Source organism: Lissotriton vulgaris, chromosome 2_1, assembly GCF_964263255.1.
Source record: "Lissotriton vulgaris chromosome 2_1, aLisVul1.2, whole genome shotgun sequence".
Taxonomy (NCBI): domain Eukaryota; kingdom Metazoa; phylum Chordata; class Amphibia; order Caudata; family Salamandridae; genus Lissotriton; species Lissotriton vulgaris.
Window position 1 is genome coordinate 1,834,238,703 of NC_141687.1, and position 27,678 is coordinate 1,834,266,380.

The window sequence follows — 27,678 nt, forward strand, 5'->3', positions numbered from 1 at the left end:
ATACATTTTAGTGTGATTCTATTTTAGTATTTAGATGCTTTACAACCTGTGTCTGAAGCCTTATATGAAGAACACATTGTTATTGCATTTTATGCAAGGAAGAAGGGCCGACTCCTATTCTTCAATGCATTGCATCGAGCTGAGAAAATGTAAAAATAAGTAACAAAAAAAGTGGCCAGTTTTAGTCCGGTTTTCATCCCAGAAGCAGAACTGTGCATGAAGAGGGGATATATAGCCCTTACACCTAACAGAGCAAATAGTGTGCCAGTTCCACTTCCCCTTCTTTTATGTGCAGCATGGACAAAGTCTTGGTTGACTTATTTTGACTAGTGCCTGTCTGCTGCAGACACAGACCGCAGTGACATTTTTCTATCTTCCACTGTCATTTTTCCGTGGTCTGTGTTGCTTCTTCCCTCCCACCATTCCCATGCTGGCCTTGTCATAGAGCTTTCTTCCTAACTTTTAGCCCTGCAGCATAACAAGACCTATTGGCTTTGCAAATGCTTGTTGCTTTAGTGGGTCTGTTGCCCGCTCTACTTCTGACATTTACTATGCGACCCGCTCTAATCTCTGTACCCGAGATAATATTCCATATACCTGCTAAAACCATTACTGCTCAGATTGACTTTAGTCATTGCTATTTTCATAGTAATAATACATTATTCTGTAGATTAAAATAATCTTGTACTGTGAATAAATGTAAAAAGCATTTGCAATGCAATGGGTCTCGTATTTATGTGAGTTTAAGCTATTGACATTGTAAATGATAATGCCTATTATTTTAGGCTCTAAAAACCAAAACATAAATAAAAGGCATTGTCATTTACAATGACTCAGCCTCAATTGGCCTCTCTGGCCTCCGTTCCTACCTCTATCTTCTGTTCTGGTTCTCAGCTCTCCCTCCCCTCTATTACTCCCCACATGACTCCACTCCCCTCTCCCCACAATCCTGAACAAACCCATGTCTACCCAGCCCTTAACTTTAATACACCTCTCACATCCACTGCAGAAATCAACTTAAACACCACCCCTCTCGTCTTTCCTAAATCACTTAATATCCATGTCCCGATTACTCCTCTCTCCTCTTGCCCAATCGCCTCTACTGCCCTTTCGCCCACTAACTCCTATTTCACTACACTCTCTGATGCACTTTCTCCCCCCCACCTCACCAAATGACCCACACCTCCCCCTCGTTTTCTCCTACACCCACTACTGCAGCCACCCCCTCCCTTTCCCCATCAATCACCCCTATTGTCTCACCCACCTGTCATGCTTGCTGATTAACTGCCGATCTGCCGCCTGCCACGCAACTGAGATAGCAGAAACTATTCTCAGTGAAAACATTGAGATAGCATTCCTTACCAAAACCTGGCTTAACCCCCATTCCACGCCTATTCAAGACCTGCTTACTCCCTCTTGTTATCTTATCATTAAAAAAGGTAGAAGTAAACAAATAGGAGGTGGCCTTGCCATAATCTTCAGAGACAATCTTAATATATCGCTTGTCCAATTACAAAACCCAACCACATTTGAATACCTCCGAGCTGATATCAATACCCCAGTATTCCCTACCATTAGGCTTCACACTATCTACCACCCCCTGGAAATTCTATCTCCTTTACTGAAGAGATGGCTGATCTTATCACGCTAGCGTCACTATCCCACTCTAAAAATATCTTTCTAGGAGACTACAACATCCATTGGAATAAAAATGACGACCCCGCGGTCATCCGGTTTAAAGATATCATGGACATTACCGACCTGATCCAACTATGCCAATCCCCAACCCACACCAAAGGTGCCACTCTTGATGCTATCCTGACTAACAAGGATCTCGCCTCCCTCTCTAAGATCCTTCTTGTAGACTGGTCCGACCATCACCTTATCCTCTTCAAATTATATGGTCATGGTATATACCCGACCCTCACAGGCAATTTACCGATGAAACCTACTCGTAAACTCCACCTCATTCCACCGGGAGAATTGGAATCCACCATTAACTCTCGCTTACTTCTCCCCCCTCTCTCACATAGCACCAACGACCTTACAGACCACTACAACAATTCGATTTGTGATGCCCTGGATCAAATTGCCCCAATTAAACACATACAAGAAAAAAACATCCCACCAAAATCCTGGTTCAACTCGGACCTTAACATGGAAAGACGGGCACTTAGACATTCAGAACGTACCTGGCGGAATCATCCCACCACTGACAATTTGGTACTTCTGAGAAATACGAGGGCACAATATAAAAAACACATCTTCAATTAAAAAGCCTCCTATCTTCGCATGCAGCTAGATCATGCAAGAAACTGACCCAGAGAACTCTTTTACATTGTTAAAAAACAAACCTCCACTGGCGCTCCCAAAATACTAGCCACTATTGAAAGATGTGAAGAAATAGCAAGCTTCTTCTCCAACAAAGTCAACGCGATCGAACTTTCCTTTGCCGCCACCCCTCTCTCACCTCATCCTCCCCTCAAACATCACCTCCTCCATAACATTCATAGCTCTAGCTCGCTCTCTTCTCCCCCGTTTCACGACATCTTCCAACCACTCGCAATATCCCCCCTCCCAGACTCCTCTCTTACACAACCCCAATACTAAAAACAATGCCTCCTGGAGCGATTTCTCCCCGGTCTCTGAAACAGCGATCATCAATATCATCTCTAAACTCAAACCATCCTCCCACACTAAAGACCCTCTCCCCTCACACCTGGTCCAAGAATTCAAACACACCATTGCCCCGCTTTGGACCAACATCATCAACTCCTCTCTCTCAACGGGTTGTGTTCCTGCCTCCCTTCAATTAGGTCAAATCGCGCCCATCCTCAAAAACTCTACCGCTGACCAAAATGACCTCAACAACCTTCGCCCCATCTCTAACCTTCCCTTCCTCTCTAAAGCCTTGGAAAAATGTGTCCTTTCTCAACTTGATAACCATATAATCTCTTTCAATCTCCTTGACACATTCCAGTCAGGCTTCAGAAAAGGATGCAGTACTGAAACGGCTATGCACAATATTTCTGATGACATTCAGCGCTCTTTGGACAGAGATGAATCCTCTCTGCTAATCCTCCTTGACCTTTCGGCAGCATTCGATACTGTACACCATACCACCCTCCTTAACACCCTTAAAATTCGATTTGGTTTTGAAGGCACCGTACTCAATTGGTTATCCTCATTCCTTCAAAACAGATCCCAACAAATTAAGCTCAGTCAATGCCTCTCCAAACCTCAACCGGTCTCACTTGGCGTTCCCCAAGGCTCTATCCTCTCCCCCACACTATTCAACCTATTCATGGAACCACTCACCCTCATTCTCAAAGATGCCAAAATATCCTACCACCTCTATGCCGACGACACCCAACTCTACTACAAGATCAAATCCCACAAGGACATTCTTCACCTTAACGACACATTGAATAAATTCCAAGCATGGTTCCACCTCAACCACCTCAAACTGAACCCTAAGAAAACATCCTATTCAGTCCCAAGAGCAACTCCCTCCCTATTCAACTCTGGATCAACGATATCACAGCTCTCAACTGCCCCCTCTCCACCTCGAACTCTGTCAAATCCCTAGGCATCAGTATTGATCTAAACCTGAACCTCAACCCACACATTAAAATTGCTAGCAAAAGCGCCCTTTTCACCCTTCATCACCTCAAAAAACTAAAACCTTTTATTCCTGCCGATGACTTCAGAATCATTGTCCAATCTCTTGTCCTGTCTAAAATTGATTATGGTAACGCAACACTCGCCGGCACTCCTAAAATACACCTGGCACCGATTAAATGTGTTCTCAACCTCGCTGCCAGACTTCTCTCCGACTGTAAAAAATTTGACCACATCTCTCCTGTCCTTAAAAACCTCAACCGGCTCCCAATCGAAGGTAGATCCACATACAAAATTGCATGTATTACGTACAAAGCTCTTCACCTTAACACCCCCTCTTATCTGGCGGACAAACTACAAAAAGCTGGATGCACTAGGTCCCTTAGGAGCACGAACTCCCTGGTCCTAATCCCACCCAAACTCAAATGCAAAAAAGCCCAATCCCGAGCATTCTCGGGTAATGCCCGTGCGATCTGGAACTCTCTCCCCAAAGATCTCCGTTGCAACCCCTCCTACCCTCTCTTCAAAAAAAGGCTCAAATCGCTTCTTCTCGACAAATACTGGGGCACCTAAAGTCTCTGTAAAGTCTCTGATTCGACTGCTGCCCGACTCCTACCCCCCTGCCTTTCCCATCACCTCTCCCCTTTCCTCGCCTCTCTAACCTCCTCTCCGCCCATTTCTCACCCCCTTTTTCTCCTACTCTTTATACCTTCCACCTTCTTCTTATTCTCCCTGCCTTCCCTCCCCACTCTTATCCTCCTTGGTTATTAGCACGCGGCTATGCCGTCATACCTGGCTACCTCCTTTCCATGTGAAGGTTATGTTTTGAATTTTCATGATTAATGCACATTGTTATCTATTTCGTGTATGTATATCGATCTTGTAAAGCGCTCGGATACCCTCGGGTCCAGTAGCGCTATATAAAACTCTCGAAATAAATAAATAAATAAATAAATTGCAAATGCTTGTTATAAATTGGTGTTGGATTTCTTAAGGGGTGCTATTTAAATGCTTTACACTTGCTCCTCTGTATAAGCTTTCCTTCTCCATGCCACACCTACCCAGGGTTGAGCTGCCGGTTTCACAGACGAAACATACTGGTCCTAAAGGGTTGGGAAGTGTTTTACAAAGTGAGGTTGCACAATCACACCATATAATACACCCTATTTCCTCACAGCACCTGAGTGAGAATCATGACAGCTAGATGATAATGTCGACTTGCTTGTTGGTACAAAGATGCTTTGAAGAGCCAATGTTCTAGGTATAGATTGATGGACATTTTCATTTTCATGTGGTAAGCTGCTACAACGGCCATGTCTTTGGAGAAAGCCTGCAGTGCAGACTTGGACAGAAAGGAAGAACCTTGTATTCATAATGGTCCCTTGCTACCATTATCCTATGGAAGTTTACATTTTTCTTGGTTATTGGGGTGAAAATAAGCATCTTGTAGATCTATTGAACATAAACAGTCCTCTTGATAGAGCTGAAGGTAGATTTGATGGAGCGCCAATCTTCTGATTTTTTCTTTGCAAGTCCACTTGTTCACTTTCATTAGGTCTAAAAAGGGCCTGTACTTGTTTTTCTGTCCTTTTTTTCATTAGAAAAGAACAAGAATACATTTGCATATTTGTGAGGGGGGACAGTTTCCACTGCATGTTTCAGCAAGAGGATGGAGACTTCTTGTTGCAGTTTTCCCGATGAAAGAGGAATGGTTTCTTTTGTGGAATGGAAGTTGGAGGACTTATTTAATTTGAGAGTGTGAACTCCGCAGGATCCCAGGAAGACTAACAGCGAAGGATAAGCTTAACCAAAAAAGGAGCGGAAAAGAAGTTAAAAAGAACACAAACCACCAGAACAGAGCCATCAGTACAAAGAATCTCAAGAATTGGTCATGTCACCTCACCAAAAACTGAGGAGACATGCGCACTCAAGACAAGCATATCACTAGATGACAAATCTGTGACAGTGAACCATCTGATTCTAACAGAGCATCTACATCTCAGCGCACCAACAGTAAATGCACAGTCAACAAAACAGTGCACTTCAATAAAGCCTGTGGCACTCCAGCTACCCACAGTAGCAAAACAAGTGCAAACGCAGGCTTACACAGCACAAACCCACCCCTTAATGGCACATCCACAGCGGTGAACTAACCAATCCTAATGGAGCTCCGCTACCCAAGCTTAGCAGCTGTAACTGATCAGCAAACAAGACACTTTACAGAGTATAACAAACAGGCCCAAACACAATCAAATATGAAACACCATGGGGAACCGCCTCAGAAGCACTATCAAGATCAATCAGCCACAAAGCTCATGCTAATCCCCAATTATGCTCTAGAGGAGCACGATACTCTAAACAGAGGTGCAGTTCTAATATTAGTAAAGAAAATTTGCACCCTGGCGCACATCAATTCATCACGGCTAACGGCAATAGAATTTCAATCCAACCCTTAACAAAAAGATTGTGAAGCAACATTAGGTACTTGGGCGTAAGCGATATAGCAAGTCTAGTGCTCAACCAACGAGAACTGTTCCAACAATGGTGGATCGAAGTACAGAGGCCAGAGTCTGCATGATACCCAGGACCACTTCTCCCAGCCAACATAGCCACTTCTAATCCTAAGTTAAATGGGCCTCATCTAACAAACTCGAACAATGGATACATAACCTTACGGGGAGCATTGGGTCCAGAATATTTACCCACAAGCTTGTTAAATCTAAAGATTGTGAAAGCAATAGGCAAAGGTAAATGAAGTGAGGCTAAAATTATTTCAACTGCTGTCTAGAAAACTCAAGAATGGCTTTGAGTTCCTCAAGCTTTAGACCCCTTTTGGTCCTGATGACAAGAAAGCGTTCAAGAGTAAACTTTCATCAACACCGGTTCATGGAATGTATACAGCTTCAGCAAGCTCCGTTATGATAGTAATACAATGGATTTCCTCCGGATGTTTGACATAATACTACAAGAAACATTGACCCGAAACCCACTCCAGTAATAGATTACATGGAACACCACACTCCTGCCGAAAGGACATCAAGCTACGGGCACTAAAAGGGGGCTTTCCACATTCAACTCAACAAAATACAGTTGGTCTCAAGGACACATAGACTTAACAGTAGAGTGGCTGCAGGCAACAAAAATGTATATAAAAGGCAAAATGGTGATATTCCACCTGAATGTATAAAATTATGAAGGCAGAAAGGAGCACAACTCTGGTCCAATTAATAAAATGACTGCAAAACCTACACCAGAGCGCACACTTCATAGTTAAAGGGGACTTTAACACCAAACTTATACAAAAGCTATGTATTTTGCCCTTATCATCGGTTAAGAAATGTACACACCTCACCAATTATGGCTCAGACGCAAGCTTGCAGCAGAAGCTGGAAGCTTAAATATTCTAAATGGAACTGTAAAGGAGGATATGCCTGCTGCCATAAAATTCACAAGAAGTAGCATCCGCTCAACCATTCACTATACATTTATTAGTAGAGATTCGCTCTTTAGGTAAGGTCATTCCAAAATATCAATTGCATTGAAAATTACCACTTTTCCCAATAAAAATAGAGCTAATGTCCCCAAACGGACTACAGTGAAAGGACTAGCGTCACTGCACATCTGCTACAACAGAAAACGTCCCAAATGGAGCAGTGTCAATTCAGAGCAAATAATGTCATTAGTCCACACCTACGTCAAAACCAAAGGGGTTGTTTGGAGATGTAAAGTAACACAACTGGTCACACCAAATAAGGAAGTTCCTCACCATGTTCCCGATCAGCCAAGCAGTTAATGCTAAGAAGGAAGGAGGCCCTACCATTGGGTGCAGGGAAGGACAGAGTTGGTACACAAAGGAGCTGCGAGAACTGAAAAAACAAATTGCAAGAGAAGTAAGAAAAATTGCATCTCATTCAAAGCAAGGAAAGGAGTGTGACAAAACCGCGCTACAACAGATGAGGCTATTTTTAACAAAGAATGTTGTAATGAAAAAATGGTAAAGCAAGAGGAAACATGGAACAAGATACTCCAGTCCATTAAGGCCCACAACAGTAAAGTAATATGGGGTTTGATAACCAGGCTGAGTCGCGGTTCAGGCCAACATCACAATGCAGGAATCTTCGAGGAAGGCTAGAAGTCACAAATACGGAAAATGAATGCACCACCTGCCATGGCACCAAAGGTAGAGAATAATCCAACTGAAGTCAGTATCAACAAAGTGGAAAGACAATGGACCCCCAGAAGACAAAAAGGGCACAGAAAATTATAGAAAGGATCCTGGCTGTGCGGGAGGAGAGATCATAGAAGTTGAAAGCAGGAGGGGCACCAAACCCAAAAGGGCTGCCAAACGCCAGCGTCATACACACAATATAAATTTCTGTGCCAGATATTTAACCAAACTTTTCAATCAAATGTACAGTACAAACAGAATACCACCATTTTGTTTTCAGGGGGCGCCTCTAGGGTGCCCTCTGTGTGCAGGTATTAATTAATCCAACACTGGCCCCATTAATATGAGATGTTTGATACGAAACATCCCTATTTTCAGTTAAGCCATCATGTACCTTGTGAACTCGTTTTGACCAGTGTCCAGCAAACGTACTTAAAATGGCTGATGGAAGTTTGCGTGCTTTCATCCATGAACACCACTCCATTCTCTTGGTGAGAAAAAGTTGTATTATGTCTCTGTGGCGAAGTTCTTGGCATTGTATGGTGCTCTCTACCTGAACATAATATGTTTAATCCAAGTTGAACCAGCTCCTGACAGTGAGCATGTAGGTGCTATACCTCTTCTCAAATTTGATTTCCTCAAATCGAATTTGAGAGCATTGTTTTTTTACTAGATCTTCTCCTTTTGGATTTCCCTCTGTGGGAGTCCTCACACCATGACTTAGGGACACTTGCAGAGAGAAGAGGCTCTCCTCGCTCTTCAAAAGGCTCTCCAGCTAGGGAATCTTGCTTTCTGCGGTGCTCCACTTGGCCATAGAGGCAAATCTTCTCTCTCTCCCTCAAAGTGTGCCTGAAAAAGTTCTTGCATTGGCAACACTTCTTGGGGTCCCAAGTAAGAAAAACAGAGGATACAGATCCTGTGGGGGTCTGTTTTTGCAATTTGTCTGCCACATTCTGGGCAGTTTGCAAAAAGATGGGAGTGTGCAAAAAATCTAATATATTTCTCGGCAGAAAAGAACAAGTTACTTACCTTCGGTAACGCTTTTTCTGGTGGATACAGTATCTGTCTGTGGATTCCTCACCTTGTGAATATCCCCTTGCGTCAGCAACGTTCGGAAATTCTTTTGTAGCTTCGCGCCGACGTGGACATCTGCCAGTGGATTCTTCACCTTGTGAATAGAGTCCCACAGCAGTCCCCACTCCCGGAGGAGGGTGTCCACTCTCCTATACGGGAAAATCCTAGAGGACGGATCGCACAAAGTTGCCGTCCGTCCTCACTTCGGAATCGAAGCAGTAATGCTTTGTGAAAGTGTGGAGGGAAGCTCAAGTCGCTGCTCTACAAATGTCCTCTACAAGTACACCCCTATACAAAGCAGATGTAGCAGATCTTGCTCTAGTGGAATGAGCTCTTAAACCTTCAGGAGGTTCCTAATCCGCCAGAGAGTAGCAAATCTTGATACATAAGACAATCCATCTCAACAGTGTGCGCTTGTGCACACCTTGCCTCTTCTGGCACCAACAAAACCAACAAAGAGCTGGTCATTCACTCTGAACTCTCTGGTTCTGTCCAGGTAGAAGCTCACCGCCCTCTTAGGGTCCAGGCGATGAAGTCTCTCCTCCTCCTTGGAAGGGTGAGGTGGAGGATAGAAGGTAGGAAGGGTAATGGACTGAACCAGATGGAATGGAGTTACCACCTTAGGCAGAAAAGCAGCCCTGGTCCCGAGTACCATTCGTTCAGCATGAATGGTCAAGAATGGGGGATTTGAACTAAGAGCTTGAAGCTCACTTACCCTCCTTGCCGAGCTAATTACAATTAGGAAGACCGTTTTAAAAGACAACAGTCTCAAGGGACACCTGTGTAAAGGTTCAAAAGGAGAACCCATTAAAAAAGTAAGCACAAGGTTCAAGTACCATTGAGGCACAATAAAGGGAGTACGAGGAAATGTATTCCTGAGACCCTTCAAAAATCTCAAGACCACTGGAGATTTAAACAAGGATGGCTGATCCGGCAGACAGAGAAAAGCTGACAAAGCCGAAAGATAACCCTTGACCGTAGCAACAGCAAAACCCTGCTGCGCCAAAGAGAGTGCAAATTGAAGAATATCAGACAATTTAGCCTTCAAAGGGTCAATGGACTTCTCTACACACCAAGTAACACATTTAGTCCATCTATAAGAATAAATGGATTTGGTGACATCACGCCTGGCCGATAAGATGACATCCACCACATCATGTGGGAGAGAAAATGAATTCAGGTTGCCCCGTTCAATCTCCAGGCATGAAGGCGTAAGGTCTGGAGGTGGGGATGAAGAACCTGCCCCTCCATCTGAGAGAGGAGGTCTGCCCTGAGAGGGAGACGGAGCGGCGGGCACGAGGAGAGGTGGAGAAGATCTGTGTACCACACCCTTCATAGCCAATCCGGGGCGATAAATATAACTTGGGCCGGGTCTTGGCAAATCTTCCTAGGAACCCGAGGAATCAAGGGTATGGGAGGAAACGCGTAAAGGAGTTGAGAGTCCCAACTCAACTGAAACGCGTCTCCCAGCGCTCCTTGCATTGGAAACTGGAGACTGCAGAATGACGGGCAATGAGCATTCTCGTGAGTGGCAAACAGGTCCACCCGAGGAGTCCCCAAAGTCCGAAAGACGTGACGAACCACCTCCGGGTGAAGCCTCCACCCGTGGTCGTCTGAGAACTGTCGACTGAGACTGTCTTAACGCACGTTCAGAACTCCGGCCAGATGATTTGCCATAAGACAAATCAGATGGCCCTGAACCCAGGACCTTAGACGTAGAGCCTCTCTGCAGAGGCAATTCGATCCTACTCCTCCCTGCTTGTTGACATACCACATCGCGGTCGTGTTGTCCGTCAGGACTTGCACCCACTGACCGCGAAGGGATGGGAGGAAGGCCTTGAGTGCCAAACGTATCGCCCGTAACTCTAGAAGGTTGATGTGAAGCAACCTTTCCTCTGGAGACCAAAGACCCTTGACCTCCAGATCCCCCAGATGAGCACCCCGCCGTAGGGTGGATGCATCAGTTATCACTGTGGCCACCGACGGAGGCAGTTGAAAAGGCTTTCCTTGAGACAGATTGCCTTCCATGCCCCACCAAGACAGATCCGCTGCAGCTTCTCTGGAGATGCTGACTTACTCCCTGAGATCTCCGTTGTGCTGATACCACTGCTTGCAGAGGCACCCACTGGAGCGCCCTCATATGGCAGCGTGCAAGGTCGACCAACAGAATGCAAGAAGCTATCAGACCGAGCAGACGAAGGACCTTCAGGACTGGAATGACCGCTCCATTGTGAAATAAAGGAATCATCTCCTGTATGTCGCGAATTCGTTGAGGAGGAGGAAATGCCCGATATACAGTTGTATCCAGTAGCACACCTATGAACAGGTTGCACTGGGAGGGATATAACGACCCAGGAGACAAGTGGCATTAGTAGATTTGAGGGCCATACTTGCTGAGGAAAAAACTTTCTTAGCAGATTGGTCCTGCTTTTTTGAATCCTTATCACCAGGAACCTGGGGAAAAGCACCCGTAGATCTTTTAGAACAGGCCGCCTGAACCAGTAAGCTCTCTGGCAAAGGATGAGAGGACAAACAGTCTGGATCCCCAGGAGCCACTCTATAACGCCTTGCAACGGCCTTAGAAACTGCAGAAGCCGTAAGAGGCCTACTCCACACCTCCAGGATAGGATCTGTTAAAGCTTCAGTAAAAGGAAGCATAGGTTCCAGCACAGATGAGGGAGAATGGAGGACTTCAGTTAAAATGTTTGATTTATACTCCACAGTGGGCAGAGTCAAATTCAGCAGATCCGCTGCCTTCTTGATAACCACATGGTAGGGGGCCACATCTTTAGAAGGAGCATCCAACACCGATATTAAATCCCAATCAGGGGACAGTTCCAGTCCACTTGCCTCCCTTAAATCATCAAAAGAGTCCTCCGACTCTTGGAGCTCACCCTCTTCAAAATTAGCTTCCCTATATCTCTGCTCCTCCAAAAGGCGCTGGGCTTCACGCCTCGACCTCTCCTTACGAAGCGACGTCGTCAGATCCGAATCGACTCCGAAGGAGCCGGGGCCGGCGTCGAACTCCGAGTTGGAAGACCATGTTGAAGATCTCGAGGTCGGCCTGGAGCCGGTGACGCAGGAAGCGGCGTTGATGACTTGAAATGCCATGGCGGTGTCGGCATGAACGGCGCTGGAGCATAAGCTTGGGGAACTTCCAAATTGTACGCCAACGGACCCATGGGACAGCCGGTGCTCCAGAGGGGTACATGACTCTCGCAGAAACACCATACATGGCATTTAAGAACTGCGAAGGGTCTTTACCTCGACCCGGAAAAGGAGGATACAAACCAACCGGCTGCTCTCTAGGAGGCTGCACCGGAGTCGACTCTTCTTGTTCCTCGGGCTGGTGAGCTGGAGTCGTCGAGCCCTGAGGAACCTCTTCCTCCTCCTAAACTGGAGACTGGGAAGGAGCCCGAGAAGGATTCAACACCTGAGCCTGGGTGAATGCTCCAGCGAACCAAAGGGCAAAGCCTCACCTTCCGGATCCCGCGCCGGAGATGGAGACACCATACCCTTCTGATGCCGTATACTAGGGGACTTCGCTTTCGAATCCGACTCCTTTACTGAATGGTGCCTTGACCCATGCTTCCTCTTCTTATGTTTCTTCTACGTAGATCTGGAAGCATGTCCCGATTAAGACTTTGAAGCCGACCTCGACCGCCTCGATCGCTACCTCAAACTCTTCTAGGCCTCTTTACCTTTCAATTTTGCAACCAGGAGCTTCGCCTCACGTTCTCGAAGGGCCTTCGGATTCATATTCCTACAGGAATGACAACCTTGGACGTCGTGATCCGAACTCAGGCACCATATACAGTCATCATGCGAGTCAGTGATGGACATCATCTTCCTGCATTCGCCGCACAGCTTAAAACCAGTCTTCTTGGTCGGCATCACGACAGGAGTCAGAACACTAGAACGAACGCAGAAAATCACAATAGTAACAAAGTTACTATCAACGCTACAGAGGATCCCTCGAAAACTGTTAGCGTCAACGACGCGGAAAAAAGGGAACTGATGTCATCACGCCAACGTGGGCCTATTATGGAGTCGGTGACGTCAGCGAAGCCACACACGATGCTGTGCATCTACAACGTCACCCACGTCGGCGCAAAGCTACAAAAGAATTTCCGGATGTTGCTGACGCAAGGGGATATTCACAAGGTGAGGAATCCACTGGCAGATGTATCCATCAGAAACATCTAAACATATTTTAAGCCTTAAAGCACATAAGTGAATCAATTTATATAGCACCATATGAAAACTTTTGAGAGAAAACAAACTTAAAAAGGCAGAGCTCTGCTCAAGAATCCTATCGGCAGGAGCCGGAAAAAACAATTGAGTAAACTGCCACCTGCAGGGTATACTGGGACACCAGCTGCCTCCTGTACAGCTACACTGCCATGTTTACTCCTTGTCTTACTCTAAAAAGAAGTATAAAGTGTTTGTGAAGGTTTTTTAAAATGTCACTTTTTCCTCTTTTCTAGTAACCTTTAATGTCTTAAGCTTTTTTGGGTTCCAAATGTTAACGCACTTCAATATAATTGGCAATATAGCCTGTTCTAAGGCTGCAAAATGTAACATTTGTGTCCCATGTGCCTTGTGACCTTTTCGAAGTAAGGCAAAGTAAATGTGACTTTGAAAGAACTGCTAAAGTCTCTCTGCATGTGGGTAGGACGATTTAGTGTTCATGATTATCAACTGAGATCCCCTGAGAGATAACCAGCCGGAACACACGGTTTTCTTTCTCTGCAGCAATTTGGGAACTTAAGGAAACATTCTAACATAAATTCCCTTACCAGATCACAAAAGAAGCTCAAGATGTAACATGGTTCTTGAACGTTTTTAGAGGAAGATGGTTTTAATTGCCCTTGTTGCAGTTCGGTGCTCGGTTACCTTGAACAAGGTGGAAGGCATGGTGCTCCACTCAGTGACATCTATATTCTGGAGGTACAGCCACCATACCTTTATTTTTTTAAAGGGCAGACATTAATGGCTACATATTATTTGAAGTATATCAATCAGAACTTAAATATAACTCTACCTAGGATTCAACATCACCATTTAACACTGTTTCAATTAAATTATTCTCATTTGGAGACAATCACTAGATGAGCTGTCCTATTCTGTATGACCTGAAGCCTCTGTCCCTTTTAGAGAAGGTTGAAATAAATGTATCAATACTTCAGTCACTATAACAGACTGAATATGTAAAGCTTATAAGTGGCAGTGTGAAACAGGGTAGTATTCGCTACCAACCCTGCTTCGTTCTGCCACTAGTAGTTTATTGTTTGGTGATTAGTATTGTCAAGACATCAACAGGCCATTCGCCATTGTTTAAGAAGTGGCATGGTCCTTTCCTGGGTCTACCGTGGAGAATGAGGATTGTTCAACTGAAGGCCTTGGGAAGCCTGCACACATTTGACAAGATAGAAAATTAGAATTCATCTTGTTGCAGACGCATGTAACTAAAATTAGTAACTCCATCCTTGAGCATTGTCTCACTTGCATGCAAAATTCTATTTTTCTCTCTCAATGTTCCTTTTTATCAGGAGAACCATAAATTGAATAAACACAGAAGACCTTACGCTGTGTGTTCCAGAGGATGTAGAGTGGCTGCCAAGGGTCACGATGCAGCTTCAGATTGTCCCAGAGCATCTGAATAAGCACATACTTGCTATCCTCTGACATACAATCCCGGGGAATCTAGAAAGAGACATTTATAAATGAATTATACCAAAGCTATTTCATCCTCATCATTTGCAAATACAAATGTAGCATAACATGTTCCGTGAGAAAACGGTCTACGTGGCACAGGGGTGTCCTAGGGAATGGCTCGCTGTATAGTGTAAGTGGAATACCTTCGGGGCAGATATATGTGCAGCCCCTGTGGTCCCCTCTGAGGATGAGTCTTTGTCTCCCTGAAACCAGATCACCTGTTCGAATGGGTCCTTACTAGCTGTAATGCCCAAAAGTATTTGCAAGGTAACTTGATTTCATGTAACTGTATACTGTTCTGCCGAATGTCCTTGTTTATGTTTATTAAAAAGATATCCCCCCAAAAAATGTACTAAACAAAACATAGTTACCTGTTACTCTATTAGTTCAGTGAGACTATGCTCTTAAATTATTAGCATCTGCTGAAGCGGTCTGTTATAGGTAAACTTGTTTATACTATTTATGTCATGTTGGTTACTTGTACAGCAAATATGCTGTTGTGAAACATATCCACAGTGCTATCAAACAACAGAAGAAGGGACATTGGTGGTAGTATGAGAAATGTAAAAGAAACATAGGGGAGAGGCAGGAATGAAACATGATGTTATGCAGTCTTGGTTGCTTTTATGACACTTATCCAGCCTAAGATAGTATCTGAATCCCAAAGGGGATCAGTTATTACCCAATATGGAACTTTCATTTGGTATATATCCCTTGTCACAACTTCACTTTGAAAAGAAACAAATTTAGCTCAAGTGTTCTTTTAGACACCCATGGAAGAACACTAAGTTATAAAAGTATTATAGAACACTTCCTTTAGGCTCAAGAAGCCAATGGAGAAATATTTTGGTATACTCAACAGGATGCAGAAGTAATGATGTGCTGTGTAGCACAATAAGAAACATCTAACCACTTTCTGTTCACTCGTTGTCTAGTGGTGCAGTTTTTTAAAAGCTTAGAATAAAGTCACATTTTTCTCAAACATGTTGAGACGACTTCGGGTTAAAATGAGGACCCAAGCACAAACGGATGCGCCTTTTCTTCCACTGGCCATTTTCCTGGTGGGCTGGAGCGCTTGGACGTCCCTTTTGAAAACCCAGGACCATTGCTGATGCATCTGTCACTTCCCCCAGCTCCATGAGATTAACTGAAGCCAACACAAGTAGGCTTTAAGAGAGACAGAGAGGGAGGTAGAGAGAAAGGATCAGAGAGCGAGCAGAGAAAGTGGAGAGAGTAAGTGAGAAGGAGAATAAATGGATGGAAATACAGATAGAGCAAGAAGAGGTAAGAGGCGGTGCCCAGCCCAGCCCTGGAACAAAACTCAACTATTGAAGTACTGAGGAAGAGATTTGTGGGGCACTGCTGCTAACTTGATTTGAGCCACGAAGCAGATGTGACTGGCAAACGAAGATGTACAAACTTCACTCTGCAAGTTACGCTAAAGCAAATGTGATGATACTTTGGCATTTGAAAGAGAAGGGAAAAACAGCACAGGAAGTTTTCATTCAACAGTTGAATGGTGCAAAACCAGTAAAAGCCACATACCAACAAAAAAGCATAACTCAGGCACTGAGATTCTCCCGAGTTACAAAGAGGTTAACGGGTGGACCTTCCATTTCAGATAGACCGACTTAGTCACATAAAATTACAAAGGCTACTGCTTGTACTGACTCTAAAAGTCTATATTTTCCCTGCAACGAGTGCAGGTCATATTTATGTACTCAGTCATTTTATTTAGATTAATAAAAAAACATAAATCCCATTTGAAACCAAAAATAACATAGCAATGAAACTCCAATTTGTTAAATTCATAAAGGCAATGAAACAGCAGTTCATCTAATTCGAAAATGTCATACAATAAATATTAACATATCAAATTAACAACAAAAAACAGTTGAAAGGGAAACTAATGGACTCTATAATAGTTGTAAGCGCAAGAAGGCTCGCCATGTAAATCCACATGTGTTAGCAATGGAACAGTATGTTTCTGTTTAGTAATAACAAAGTTTACAAAAAGGCATAAAGTGCATTGGTGTTTGAATCAACAGGTGGTCATGTGGACAAGGATGTGTATGATCAAAAAAGAGCCACCATTTTGGGAAAACATAGTGAACAATCCCCATACACTACTTTATCAACACTCAATGATCACAGATACTCAAAAGAAATATTAGCTATGGTTACATTCTCAGCATTGCTTTAAAAATTAAGTGAGATTTTACTGAAGATTTTCTTATTTTGCATTGTTCTTTATTCAAGATATTAAAATGGGCAGAACTCTCCTTAGCCCAAGTTATGTCCTCTTTATGAACTAGTCATTAGTGGATAAAATATCTGGTCTTTCCCAGTCAGAGATTTTTTAAACCTATTTAGACTAAGGATTTTCAAAACAATCCATGTAAACTCCTGCAATCATGGATAACTAACCTTCAGATTTAACTCACAAGCTTGGTTCATCAGGATCGATATCCACAATAATAATGGAGCACTTTTGATGCGATCTGCTAAGTTTCGTAAACCTAACTCCTTCCGGATTGAGAAACTCTGAAAAAGTTGGGATATACCCAGGGGTTTTCAACAAAATGTATTTTTCTCCACCTGCAAATTCACAGCATCTGTAGAAACCCAAATTCTGCACCACAGCATACAGCAGGAAAAACATACTGTAATAAATGTCCACCATGTGCTTCGATGGTTAATGACTTATTTTCTAGAACAATTAAACATAGGCCAAGCATCTGTAAATACTGCAGTCTATTTAAGCACAGCAAGTGGGCCCAAATGCCTGAGTTATTGAATGTTGCATACAAATAAGAAAAGGCAATTCACCAGCTGTCCTGGCAGATTTTGGGACATTTAGCCCTAGTCCCCGTTTTTAGAGAGGGTCGGTTGGAGGTGCCTTTTTATGTTTTCCAAAGCAGGGATAGTTGGCAGCTGTTATAAGAAAGCAATTTATTTAACAGGCATGAAACTGGGTTTAAAAAATTGCCATTCATTTATGTTATTACTGCCTTTTATGCAATTCTATGGTGATAAACGCTGCTATTCTGTGAGCTCGATTGAAGTAAAATGTTAGTCCTTTTTTGTGAACTGTGCCAGTTTTTGGCTTTACAATTCTGGTCACCCTATTTTTGCCAGACTTCTTATCCATTATCAGGCTTAGGGGCATCTGTTCCTCCAAAAAAACGAGAGGTAAAGCAGCAGGAAGAGCCAAGGGGGGAGTGGAGGTGGCGGGGGGGAGGGAAGGACGCGGAGGGGGGGGGGGGTCACTGAACCATGGGGCACAGAGGAGTAGGCAATTAAAATAATATGGTCACTAACAGTTTTTTGAAAAATTTGCCCATTATAGCACACTTTACTAAAGTCGTAAATGACTAATGGGTTTTGAAGAGGCAGCATGTAAGCAAACTCCATGTATGGAAAAAAGCTCTTCTTTGGAGAAACAAACTTGATGAACGCCAGTCCTTTTTGCCAAACCCGTGGGTCCCGAAGAAACTCAAGGGTCGACCCACACAAATATAAGGTGCATAGCCTCCTAAAATTCTTAATTTGGGTGGGGGTCACTTCGGCTCTTGGAAATTTTGGTAAGTGCTGAGCAGACCCAGCCTCGTCTTAAGACTTGGACTAGAGCGAGGAAATCGAAGTGCGCTTCAACTTCTTAGATTTGAGCACGATGACGAACACCTGAACGGCTCCGCGAACGGGCCAGGACTTTCTGAGCATCTGGAACCTAGAGCTTCAGAGATTCAACTGGTGCTGGGCAACCAGGAGCTTCAGGGAATGCTGCCAAAGCACCTTTGGATTCATGGTGTGGCAGTCAGGACAGGCCTTGAGTTGTGGCCTGCTCCAGGCATCAGAAACAAACTGAGTAGAGGTATGTCATAGGAACTACAGGGTTAAACCCCACAGGTTTTTTAGGGGACATCCCTACGTACACTGGGAGCGAAAATCTCAAAAAGGGCAGAGAAACAGTTGAAAAATAGTCCAGAAATGGACTGAGGTAGCACTCGCTGGATATGCGCTGATGGTGTGGCAAGAAAAGAACTAATGTCAGTGCGCTGGGGTGGAGCCTATATAGCATCCCGCACGTCCTATCTGGTGGGGACGTCAAACCGATCAACGCCACTTATCAGCGCACAGAGGTACTGCTTGAAAATGTACGGATCCAGTCTTGGCCCTGGGGAATATCTAAGGAAAGGAATTTGCAGCTAGATGTCTCTATTAGATATCATCAGATTTGTAGGTAACTGCATTATCACAGACTGCATAATTTCACACCATTTGGAGATCAAGTAGTATTATGCTTGGGGAACATGTAAACTATGAGCGACTACAAAGAGCACTTCAATCCAGAACCTTGTTTGAAAGGGAATCAGTTAGGGGTACTCTGAACAGTTGTTTTTAGTGACCTTTGACTCAAGGACACCAGACATTGCAGAGCACACCTCAGCATTTACATTCCTGGGGCTTATCTCCTCCAAGCTCACTTCTCTCCCAGTGTTTTAAGGTTGTTCAACATAAAAAACAGCAATCAATGAAATCAGAATCATATTTCTTTTGGTTAATGGCTTCAAGCCAACTTATGTCTTTGCATGCATAGCATCACAAGAACAAATTGAACAGCTGAGCTTGAAGTAAGTCTCTAGCTGACAGTACCATCATTTGTTCCAAACATTACAGTTTCTTAATCTCCTCCTTTGCACAATGTCTCCCGGAAATACCTTTGAGTTCCGGTTGCAGTGCTCAGAGGAAAGTATCAGTCCAGGCAGGTTACTGGGCAATTCCAAGCGTCTGAAATACCAGACCAGATTCCAGAACACGATGGGATGATGATCCACAAACCCTGCCACGGTGATAGCCAGATCACCCTCATTTTCTAGAAGGCTCTCCAGCTCTTTCCACACCACAAGTGGACTCAGGTAAGGAACAGTGATAGGCTCTGGTTTCGACAACCTCCACTCCAAGCTCAAAGGATCCTAGGACGAAAAAAAATCATTATTAAAACCGAGACATTATGAAAATGCAGCTTACATGCTGAGAACATCCCATAAGCACAGTCTCCCCATCATAGGAGTAATATGTTTTTTGTTTTCACAGGCCCTGATTTATATTGCCTCGGGCCAAAACTTTTATCTAGAATGTATAATTCTGCTGGTGCTGGACAAAGATTCATTTCTACAAGTGACATGTTTCTGGGCACAGAGATTGGTATAGGAATAAGTTTACCTTTTTGGTTATTGATGTATCTAGCTGCTGTTACTTAACATGTGTGACATCTCTCATGTTTAAGTCAGAGGGGTCATTTAGACAGCTAGTTTGTGGTAGAGGAACACCAACTATAACAAAAGATACCTACTGTGAAGTGGAACATAATTTTGGCAAAAGTGCTTCTGCCAGCATTGCGGGAAGCACAGTCATTAAAGACCTGAGCCATTAAAGACTTGACGTGAGCCATGGAAGATCTTTCCTGCTCAGTACCACATGTCTCAAATGAAGGCCCCAGGCACAATAATTATGTGATGGAAGGTCCACTCTATTTAGGGAGGGCCTTCCATCGCATTGAAAAGGTGGCTGTAAGACGGATGGGACACCATATCATAGATATCCATTGGCAGAGCCTTCTGAAGTCCCATCATAAGAAACAAGATCATGGAAAGCTGATCAGGGATAGCTGGTATTGTGCTTCCAAATCCTATGTAATATTACAAACATTTGTATGAAAACAAAAGATTTAATTAAGGTTGCAAGATGCATGCTCTAATTGGTGAAAGCTACTGCCTCTGACAAATGGGGTTGTTCCTGCCTTGAAATTAGGGAATAAAATAGTATTAAGGCCAACATTTAAGAGCTCATTGGTTATTTGTTCTAAGGGAGTGGAGGTTGGACACTAAAGGGTTTAGTTCTCATGGCTTTTAACCTTAGCTCTAATAATGGTGGCCCAGTTATCCTTCTTATCCATGAACCTTTTCTTCAGTTTTCTATTGATGCTGCATAGAAACAGAAAACAGGGACACAGAAAATATGGATGGAGGAACAAACCCCAGTTTCCTGCAGGCTGGTGGGGAGGCTGCCAGTGGAAATGATCTGGGTCAGCTTCCGCTTTCCTTTTACATTCTCTTCAAGTGGTCCAAACACACTGATGCTCCTGGCCACTGGGTGGCTTGAGTCTTCAAGGAGGTTGGTGGCTTCTTTCCTTCGTCCGGACGGAATCTCAATGCTTCTGACCGGAGACTCTTTCTGCTGCTTTACAAACCTGACAAAAGGAGCAATGGGGAAGTTTTAACATGCACACCACTTTGTATCCATAAGTTTAAAGAGGGCTTACAAATAGGGTGATGGTACTCGTAGTAAGTACAAGAAAGGATGTAAATAGAAAATGGATTACACATAATGAATAAAAATCAACACTAACAAGATGTCAAACCTGATTAGATGCAACTCTTATCAATGCAACTGAAAGTGTTTGGGCCAAATAAACATATGAAAGAGTGGGTTATTGAGGACACCAAAACCTCACACACTGATAGGAAGCAAAAAAAACACAATTAGCAAACAGGAGCTTTCAACTATTGATATGCCCTAACAAGGAAGGCAGTTTCTTAGTGTTATGTTTGGTGTCTGCCGACAAGTGGAAACAATTTTGGAAGTTTAAAATTGCATATGATTAACACAGGAAACAAAGGGCAAACAATGGTAAATAGAGCATTGACTCTGAAAAACACTGGTAAGAAATCCCTCTGAATTAAGTGGTTGTTAATCGGATATGCATATAGCCTGCAATCCATCGGAGCCTTTAATTTATCTGTGACCAAATAATTCAGTGACATTGATTTGGGTTAGGTATATATCCAATATGTAATACACTATGAAATTATAAACTCATAATAACAAGAATGCCTGATATAATTGAAGGAGACAGAACATTTGCAATGATTAAAGGGTGTGTGAGAAATGTCACCTAACCTCTATGGAAGACACCGAGTAAGAATCAGTAGTCAAGATGGCATGAAACTCACTGATCACCCTAGTAGAACAAGCAGTTACTTGGTATTAAGTTTTTCTGAAGAAGATACACATTTACAAATGTACAGTTTGCAAAGGATTTAAAGGTTTGCTGTTGATGACTACAACGACCAAACTGAGGAAGAACTTCAGTGCTGGTCTCTTTCTCATTCTGGTATTTTATTGCCTCATGAGGCAAAAGACTCTCAAGGAGTGCTCTTAAATGATCATATTGCTCAAAAGAATGAACATGTATAACCATCCCTGTGAGATGAGTGTGAGCACAGGTCATTATCAACTACATAAATAAATTAGATAGGTAAATTCTTATCCAGTGCCTAGTAGCACACTTAAAGCCATATTATTATGTGCTAATTAACAAAGTTGTATCCTTGCTTGTAAAGGCCGACAGTACTTGTATTGGTCAGCTTTCAGGGAGCATATAAGCTCCTTAACATCAACAATTAACTTCTGACGTTTCCTTTGCCCTCACAGATAGCATCTTACAATCATGGAGCTAGTTCTCCGCTAGGTGTAGCAGGTCTGTCCGAGACAAGGCAAACACAAAAATAAGGAGCTATTGAACCTGCTCATTTCAGTATGAATTACTGAATCATCAGTAGGGACATAAGGCTTGGACAACATTTGTAAAACGTGCGGATCTCTGACTCGAGCCAATTCAGGAGATAAACTGAAGACGTGGAGATTTATCTGGTTGAAAATGCCTGATCTCTGAGAGGAGGCAGGAAGTGACTTCAACAAAATTAAGATAAAAAATGGGAGATCACTGCTGTGCTGTGCCAATTGGGGCATGATGCAGTTTTATTTATATTCCTGCTTAACTTTTTTCACTCCCACAGAGTGACATAGTTCCAACAGACTTTGCGGTAATCCAGAATCCAAACCTAAATCCTCTTGGCTAGCAGGTGGTAGGAAGAAAGGAGTATCAGTTTTTTCAGTTATGTAGAACATGGCAATCTACTTCACGTTGCATAGCTGGGAGCAAGAGTTTAGGTGTTTGGAAAAGAAACTGCAACTCCAGAAGGTTGGTGTGCAACCGAATACCCTCGTCTGATGATAGCCTGTGAATCTCTAACCTGTCAGTAGTGAGTGGGACACTGAAAGATGCATCTTATCAGGAGCTTAAATTTCCCAGTTTACCAATACTGTTCAAACAGAACAAGAGTTCACTGGTATATTTCGGTGCTTTGAGCTCATTAGGAGGAGAATGGTGATGGGATCACGTACCCTCAGCCACATATCAGAATCAGCGAGCATTAAGAAGGCTACGGATCTGCTGAAATTAGCAAGCAGAGTTCTTGTATCACAATGAAAATCTGGCAATGCTTTTACCAATGGATTTAACACTTCCTGGAGAAGGACAATGTATGACTTAGGTGGTATCTGTAATGCATTAACTAAAAACAACTTCTGAGTAGGGCACTATGTTAACCTGGGCTGGCTGGCGAAAATACAGACCGGTAGGGGAAGATCTGCTCTGGTTTAGAGGACCTTAATATCCAATTATATCACTAAGGCTCCTGACCTATCTTGTTCCAACCCAGGTATGCTGCCAGTACATAAAGTATTTTGCAGCATACCTTGTGAGCATTGTATGTTTCAAAAGGAAATGGTCTTGCAGAATTTCAGTAACTTTGAATCTGAGTTTTAAGGACCAACTTCCTTTCCATGCTGCTCTCTGAAGGAGACAAAGACCAGGTAATTATGCCTCTTGACAACTGTACGGAATGGACCTGCAGTAACCAAGTAGTCTAGAAACAGTAGATTTCAGGTTACTTAGTACTACTGGCCTGTTTCTCCCTCAGGAACTATTCTTAACTACAAAGGACAGACAGATATTCGGTGAAATGAAGATAGTTTGGTCCTGGAATCTGAAGTAAGGCTTTTTAGGTAGTACAGATGGCCTTTGATAACTGCAGTCCTCTGAATACCCTTTAATGAAGTTAGGTCTCCCTGCAGTGTTTGTCACACATCTGTGAACAAGTGTCACACATCTGTGAACAGGTGGCCCACCGGGCCGGAGGGGCAATATCAGTTCAAAACAGACATGACCTAGCTAGATGGCTGCCTCTGACAGGTTGAAATGGGTATTGTGGAGGTTACCTACACAGTGTTTCATGCTGTGTGCAGTTTGAAACAGAGTCGTACATTTGTGAAACAATAAACATCCAAATGCATGTGGATTCAATTACACTTTGTCGAAAAAGCAGACAATACACTGCAAAGCATGTCTGGGCCCACATCTGTCAGTGGAGAACAAGAACTGAGACCGGTATGCAGAAGATGCAAGGAACTATTATGGTTAGGTATGAGAAGTGCTGAGGAGGGCCGAGTATAACCATAATCTGTAACACTTCCATTTCAAAAAGAGGTTTCACACCCCAGCACTAAGTTGGAGTATATTTCACAAGCTGAAAGCTATACTTTAGACTACATATACTAATGGCCAGAAGGCACATTCAGTGTGCCTTTTTGACTGTCTATGAGATGCAAAATCCCTACTTTGCTAACAATTTTATGTTTGCTTCACTTTTGCCAATTTGTAGTTTTTCTTTTCATTTTCACTTATGAGCAGACGTTATTTAACTAAAGGGGGTCATTATAAGTGGGTGTTTGGGTTGTATTTCTTTTATCTTTTGTTAAGTTTATTTTTCAATAGTAGATTAGTAAATAGCAAAACCTTTAACACTAACATTTTACTGCTCATATAACATGACCATTGTATCCGTGATTGTGGACTGTTCTATGCACTTACCTGTTTGATCGTAAATTGTCTTGAGGGATGTTAATAGAGGTGGTGAATTCAGAAGAAGGTACAGAGGCCACGTCTGACTTTCCTACATGACAGGAAGAAGATGCCAGGATCTGCATATTTTCTGTAGAGGGGCTAGGCTTCAGAAAGTACCTATGAGCAACAATTATATGTTAAAATACAAGTGCAGATTTCATGACGCCAAACATACCAGCAAAACAGCAGCTCCAGAAGCGTCTTGTATTCCTTGCAAACTTTAAGTAGTCTTAAATAGTTAACCACATTACTTCTACAGGCACTGCACATTTCTCATTTTGGGCCTCTGTTATATATATGAATTAAACTACTTGACGCCAATAATTGGAATAAAAGGTTTGTCCTTTAAAAAAAAAAAATCTTTGCTCAGTCCCAGTGAATACTGTGTGAAGGTTCCACCAATCAGGGAAGCATCTGACCTCAGCTGTACTACTATTTCCTTGAAGTTCCCCCCAATGAATTTTGGGGATCGCTATGCACCATGCATTCCAACTTTATGTACCCCCTAACCACGCAGCACAAGAACTTTCAATCTAAGATCTAGGTTCAAAGAATGTCAGAAAGGGAAACCCTCTATTTCCACAATTTAGCTACAAATTCCTTATGTGCAATGAAGAAAGAGAAAAAGTATCTTCCTCCCTCATGTCTTTGCTATGTTTTTGTAGCATTTCAGGCTTATACAATTGCCACTTTCCCATAAGTTATGGTTGCGCAGGCATTTAATAGCTGCACAAAATATTGAGTTTCCCAAAACTTTAGAAAATACCTTTTCCCCTTCTCTAGGGATGCCACAGGCGAGGAACTTACAACATTTCACCAAAGTTACAAAAACATATGTGGGAGCTCTAGGTGAATGTGTGTCACACAAGCAACTGCTTGCCCCTCTCTCCCACTGGCTTCCCACAACACATCTGCTTTCTCACTGTCTAACGTAAGGGCCCAGACAAAGGAGGGTACGTCAAGCAGGACTGTCTGCGGATAGTGGGCTAATTACTGTACGGATATCGGTTAGGGGCGGCGATGACCCACCAGAAGCAAAAAACACAATCCTGCCGGGTGAGCCACTAAAGTCACTATATTAAGGTTAGTTCAAGATCCTAGTAGCTGCTAATGTATAAAGAAGACAGGATTAACTTAAAGGCAATGTATGAAGTACTTATGTAGTACCTGAACAATAAAGTCAAAACAAAATAAAAAATTCAAACCAATTTAGAAAAATAGAGTACATTTTAACAAAGTAAATGACACCAAAACCACAAAAATCGAATAAGTGCAACTGGAGATATGATGTTTAAAGATCAAAATAAAAAAATAGCGCCTAAAACATTACGTACCAACCACGGTCAACTGGTCACAGTAGGCCGGGATGAGCATGTGATTTGAGTCAGACTGCGATGGAGCTCAGGTCAGGTACAGAAAGTAGATTATGCCCAGTCATGGCCGAAGAGGGGTCCCTGAGGTCAGACAGCTGTCAGACGAAGTCCCTGTGAAGTCAATTTTGATGGGAAGCACCTTCGTCTGATCAGAATTTCTTCGTTCACACTTAGTCACTTTTTTGGAGCTTGGATTCTACCAGCAGGGAAAGGCTACAGACTGTAGGCAGCTGAAGTGGCTCCATGAGATCGGATACATTCTCCATACGGTTCAATTGAATTGGATATTTTGCTGGGGAAAGCTCAGGAGAAAAATCTGGAATATCTAGTCCAGCAGCAACACACCCCACTCGAATCGGCATGGCAGGCTTGTCTCAGTCCTCTGGCGATTTATGGAGCCAAAATGTTTTTACGTTCCCGGGTAGATCTGAAGCCATGTTTTACACTGTCACTGTAGTGGATGGCACAATGCATTACAGGGACTTATAGGTAAGTTCAATATGCCAATTTTGTCACGTTGAAAGGAGGAGCAGAGGCACTTTTACTACAGGTCAGAGGGCTAAAGTGCACAGAGTTTTATAGTCAGGAAAAACAGATAGGGCAAAAATCTGGGGGTACACCACGCAAAAGATGGTAATTTTCTACAATTACTATCAAGGTAAGACTCCAGATTACGAGTAAACTGAAGTTCATGACTTATTGTTGTAGATATCCATCTTAGGTGGGCCTCTTTTATTGATTGACATGTTTTTTTTTTGTTTTTTTTACTATTGCCCAACACCAGACTGGAAATCGTTGGAGAAATCATCATGGGCATCATGTGCATATATTAATACATGCTTTTTCAACACATTACACATGATGTTTTTGGTTATGTCAGCAAGCATGTTTTCTTCCACCTTCCTTTGTCATGGTGACCACATAAAAGATGCTGTCACCGAATGAATGAATGAAACAAGATTTCTAAAGCACCTGGTTACCGATAGGCATCCCCGTGCTATTGCCTGCTTACACACTGAGCTGTGAGCCGATCATTTAGGGAAAAGTAGTGTTTTGATCTGTCTCCGGAATATCAGGTAGTTAGGTTGGGCACGGATCGGCAAAGGCAGACTGTTTCATTTTTTATTCACATTATGGGGAAAAAGGCGGCCAACACTTTGTGCTCTCTTTATTCTTAGTGTTGACAGTAAATATTTAGTTTCCGACCTTAGGGCTCTGTTTTGGCGGTACAGATGGATAAGAGACTAAACAGCCAAGGATCCTTTGCATGCAAGTGCCCTTTGGGCTATGCCTAATGCCTTAAACTGAATGCGCACACAGATGGGAAGCCAATGTAGAAATGCCAGAGCTGGTTTAGCTGAAGAGCGCTTTGGGATATTTATGATCATACGCGCCGCGCAGTTTTGAACAAATTGTACCTTTCGTATCGAAGAGCAAGGGGCTCCAAGATAAAGTGCATTAGCATAGTGAAGACGGGACAGGATAAGAGCCTGGGATAGGATTCTTCTTGCTTGAAAAGGGAGGTAGTGGGAGCACTTTATGGACCATTCGTAGAATCCCAAAACAACTCGCAGCTACTTTTTGCCCATGCTCTTTAAAATCAAAGTTCCGGTCGAGCCAAACACCCAAACCTTTGATTCTGTCTTTAGGGGAGGGGGCAGGACCAAAAGAGCTAGGCCAGAGTAGCCCAAGATTTGTCTTTTCTTTATTCCCTAGGAGCATTAGTTCAGTTTTTTATCCATTGAGTTTCAATTACGAATCTTCCATCACCTTGATACTTTGTCCAGACAGAGGGCGAGACCAGAGCTGGAAGGATCCTGTTGCTTGAAAGAAACAAGCAACTGGATGTCATCAGCATATGTGATGATCTGGATCCCAAAAGGTACCACCACCTCTTCTAGAGGCCTCAAATA

The 27,678-nt window shown here is 43.1% G+C and overlaps 1 protein-coding gene across 3 annotated transcripts in view; it reads right to left on the minus strand.

Annotated features, from left to right (window-relative positions):
* The window catches only part of DENND4A (DENN domain containing 4A), a 598,128-nt gene that overhangs the window by 29,761 nt on the left and 540,689 nt on the right, over positions 1-27,678 (minus strand). For all 3 annotated transcript variants that reach the window (XM_086957985.1, XM_086957984.1, XM_086957983.1), the window contains 4 exons: positions 24,360-24,509; positions 20,621-20,834; positions 19,303-19,557; positions 14,452-14,569 (listed from right to left, as the gene is read on the minus strand). In XM_086957985.1, the coding sequence (XP_086814111.1) occupies positions 14,452-14,569; positions 19,303-19,557; positions 20,621-20,834; positions 24,360-24,509 (737 nt within the window). The remainder of the gene's footprint in view (positions 1-14,451; positions 14,570-19,302; positions 19,558-20,620; positions 20,835-24,359; positions 24,510-27,678) is intronic.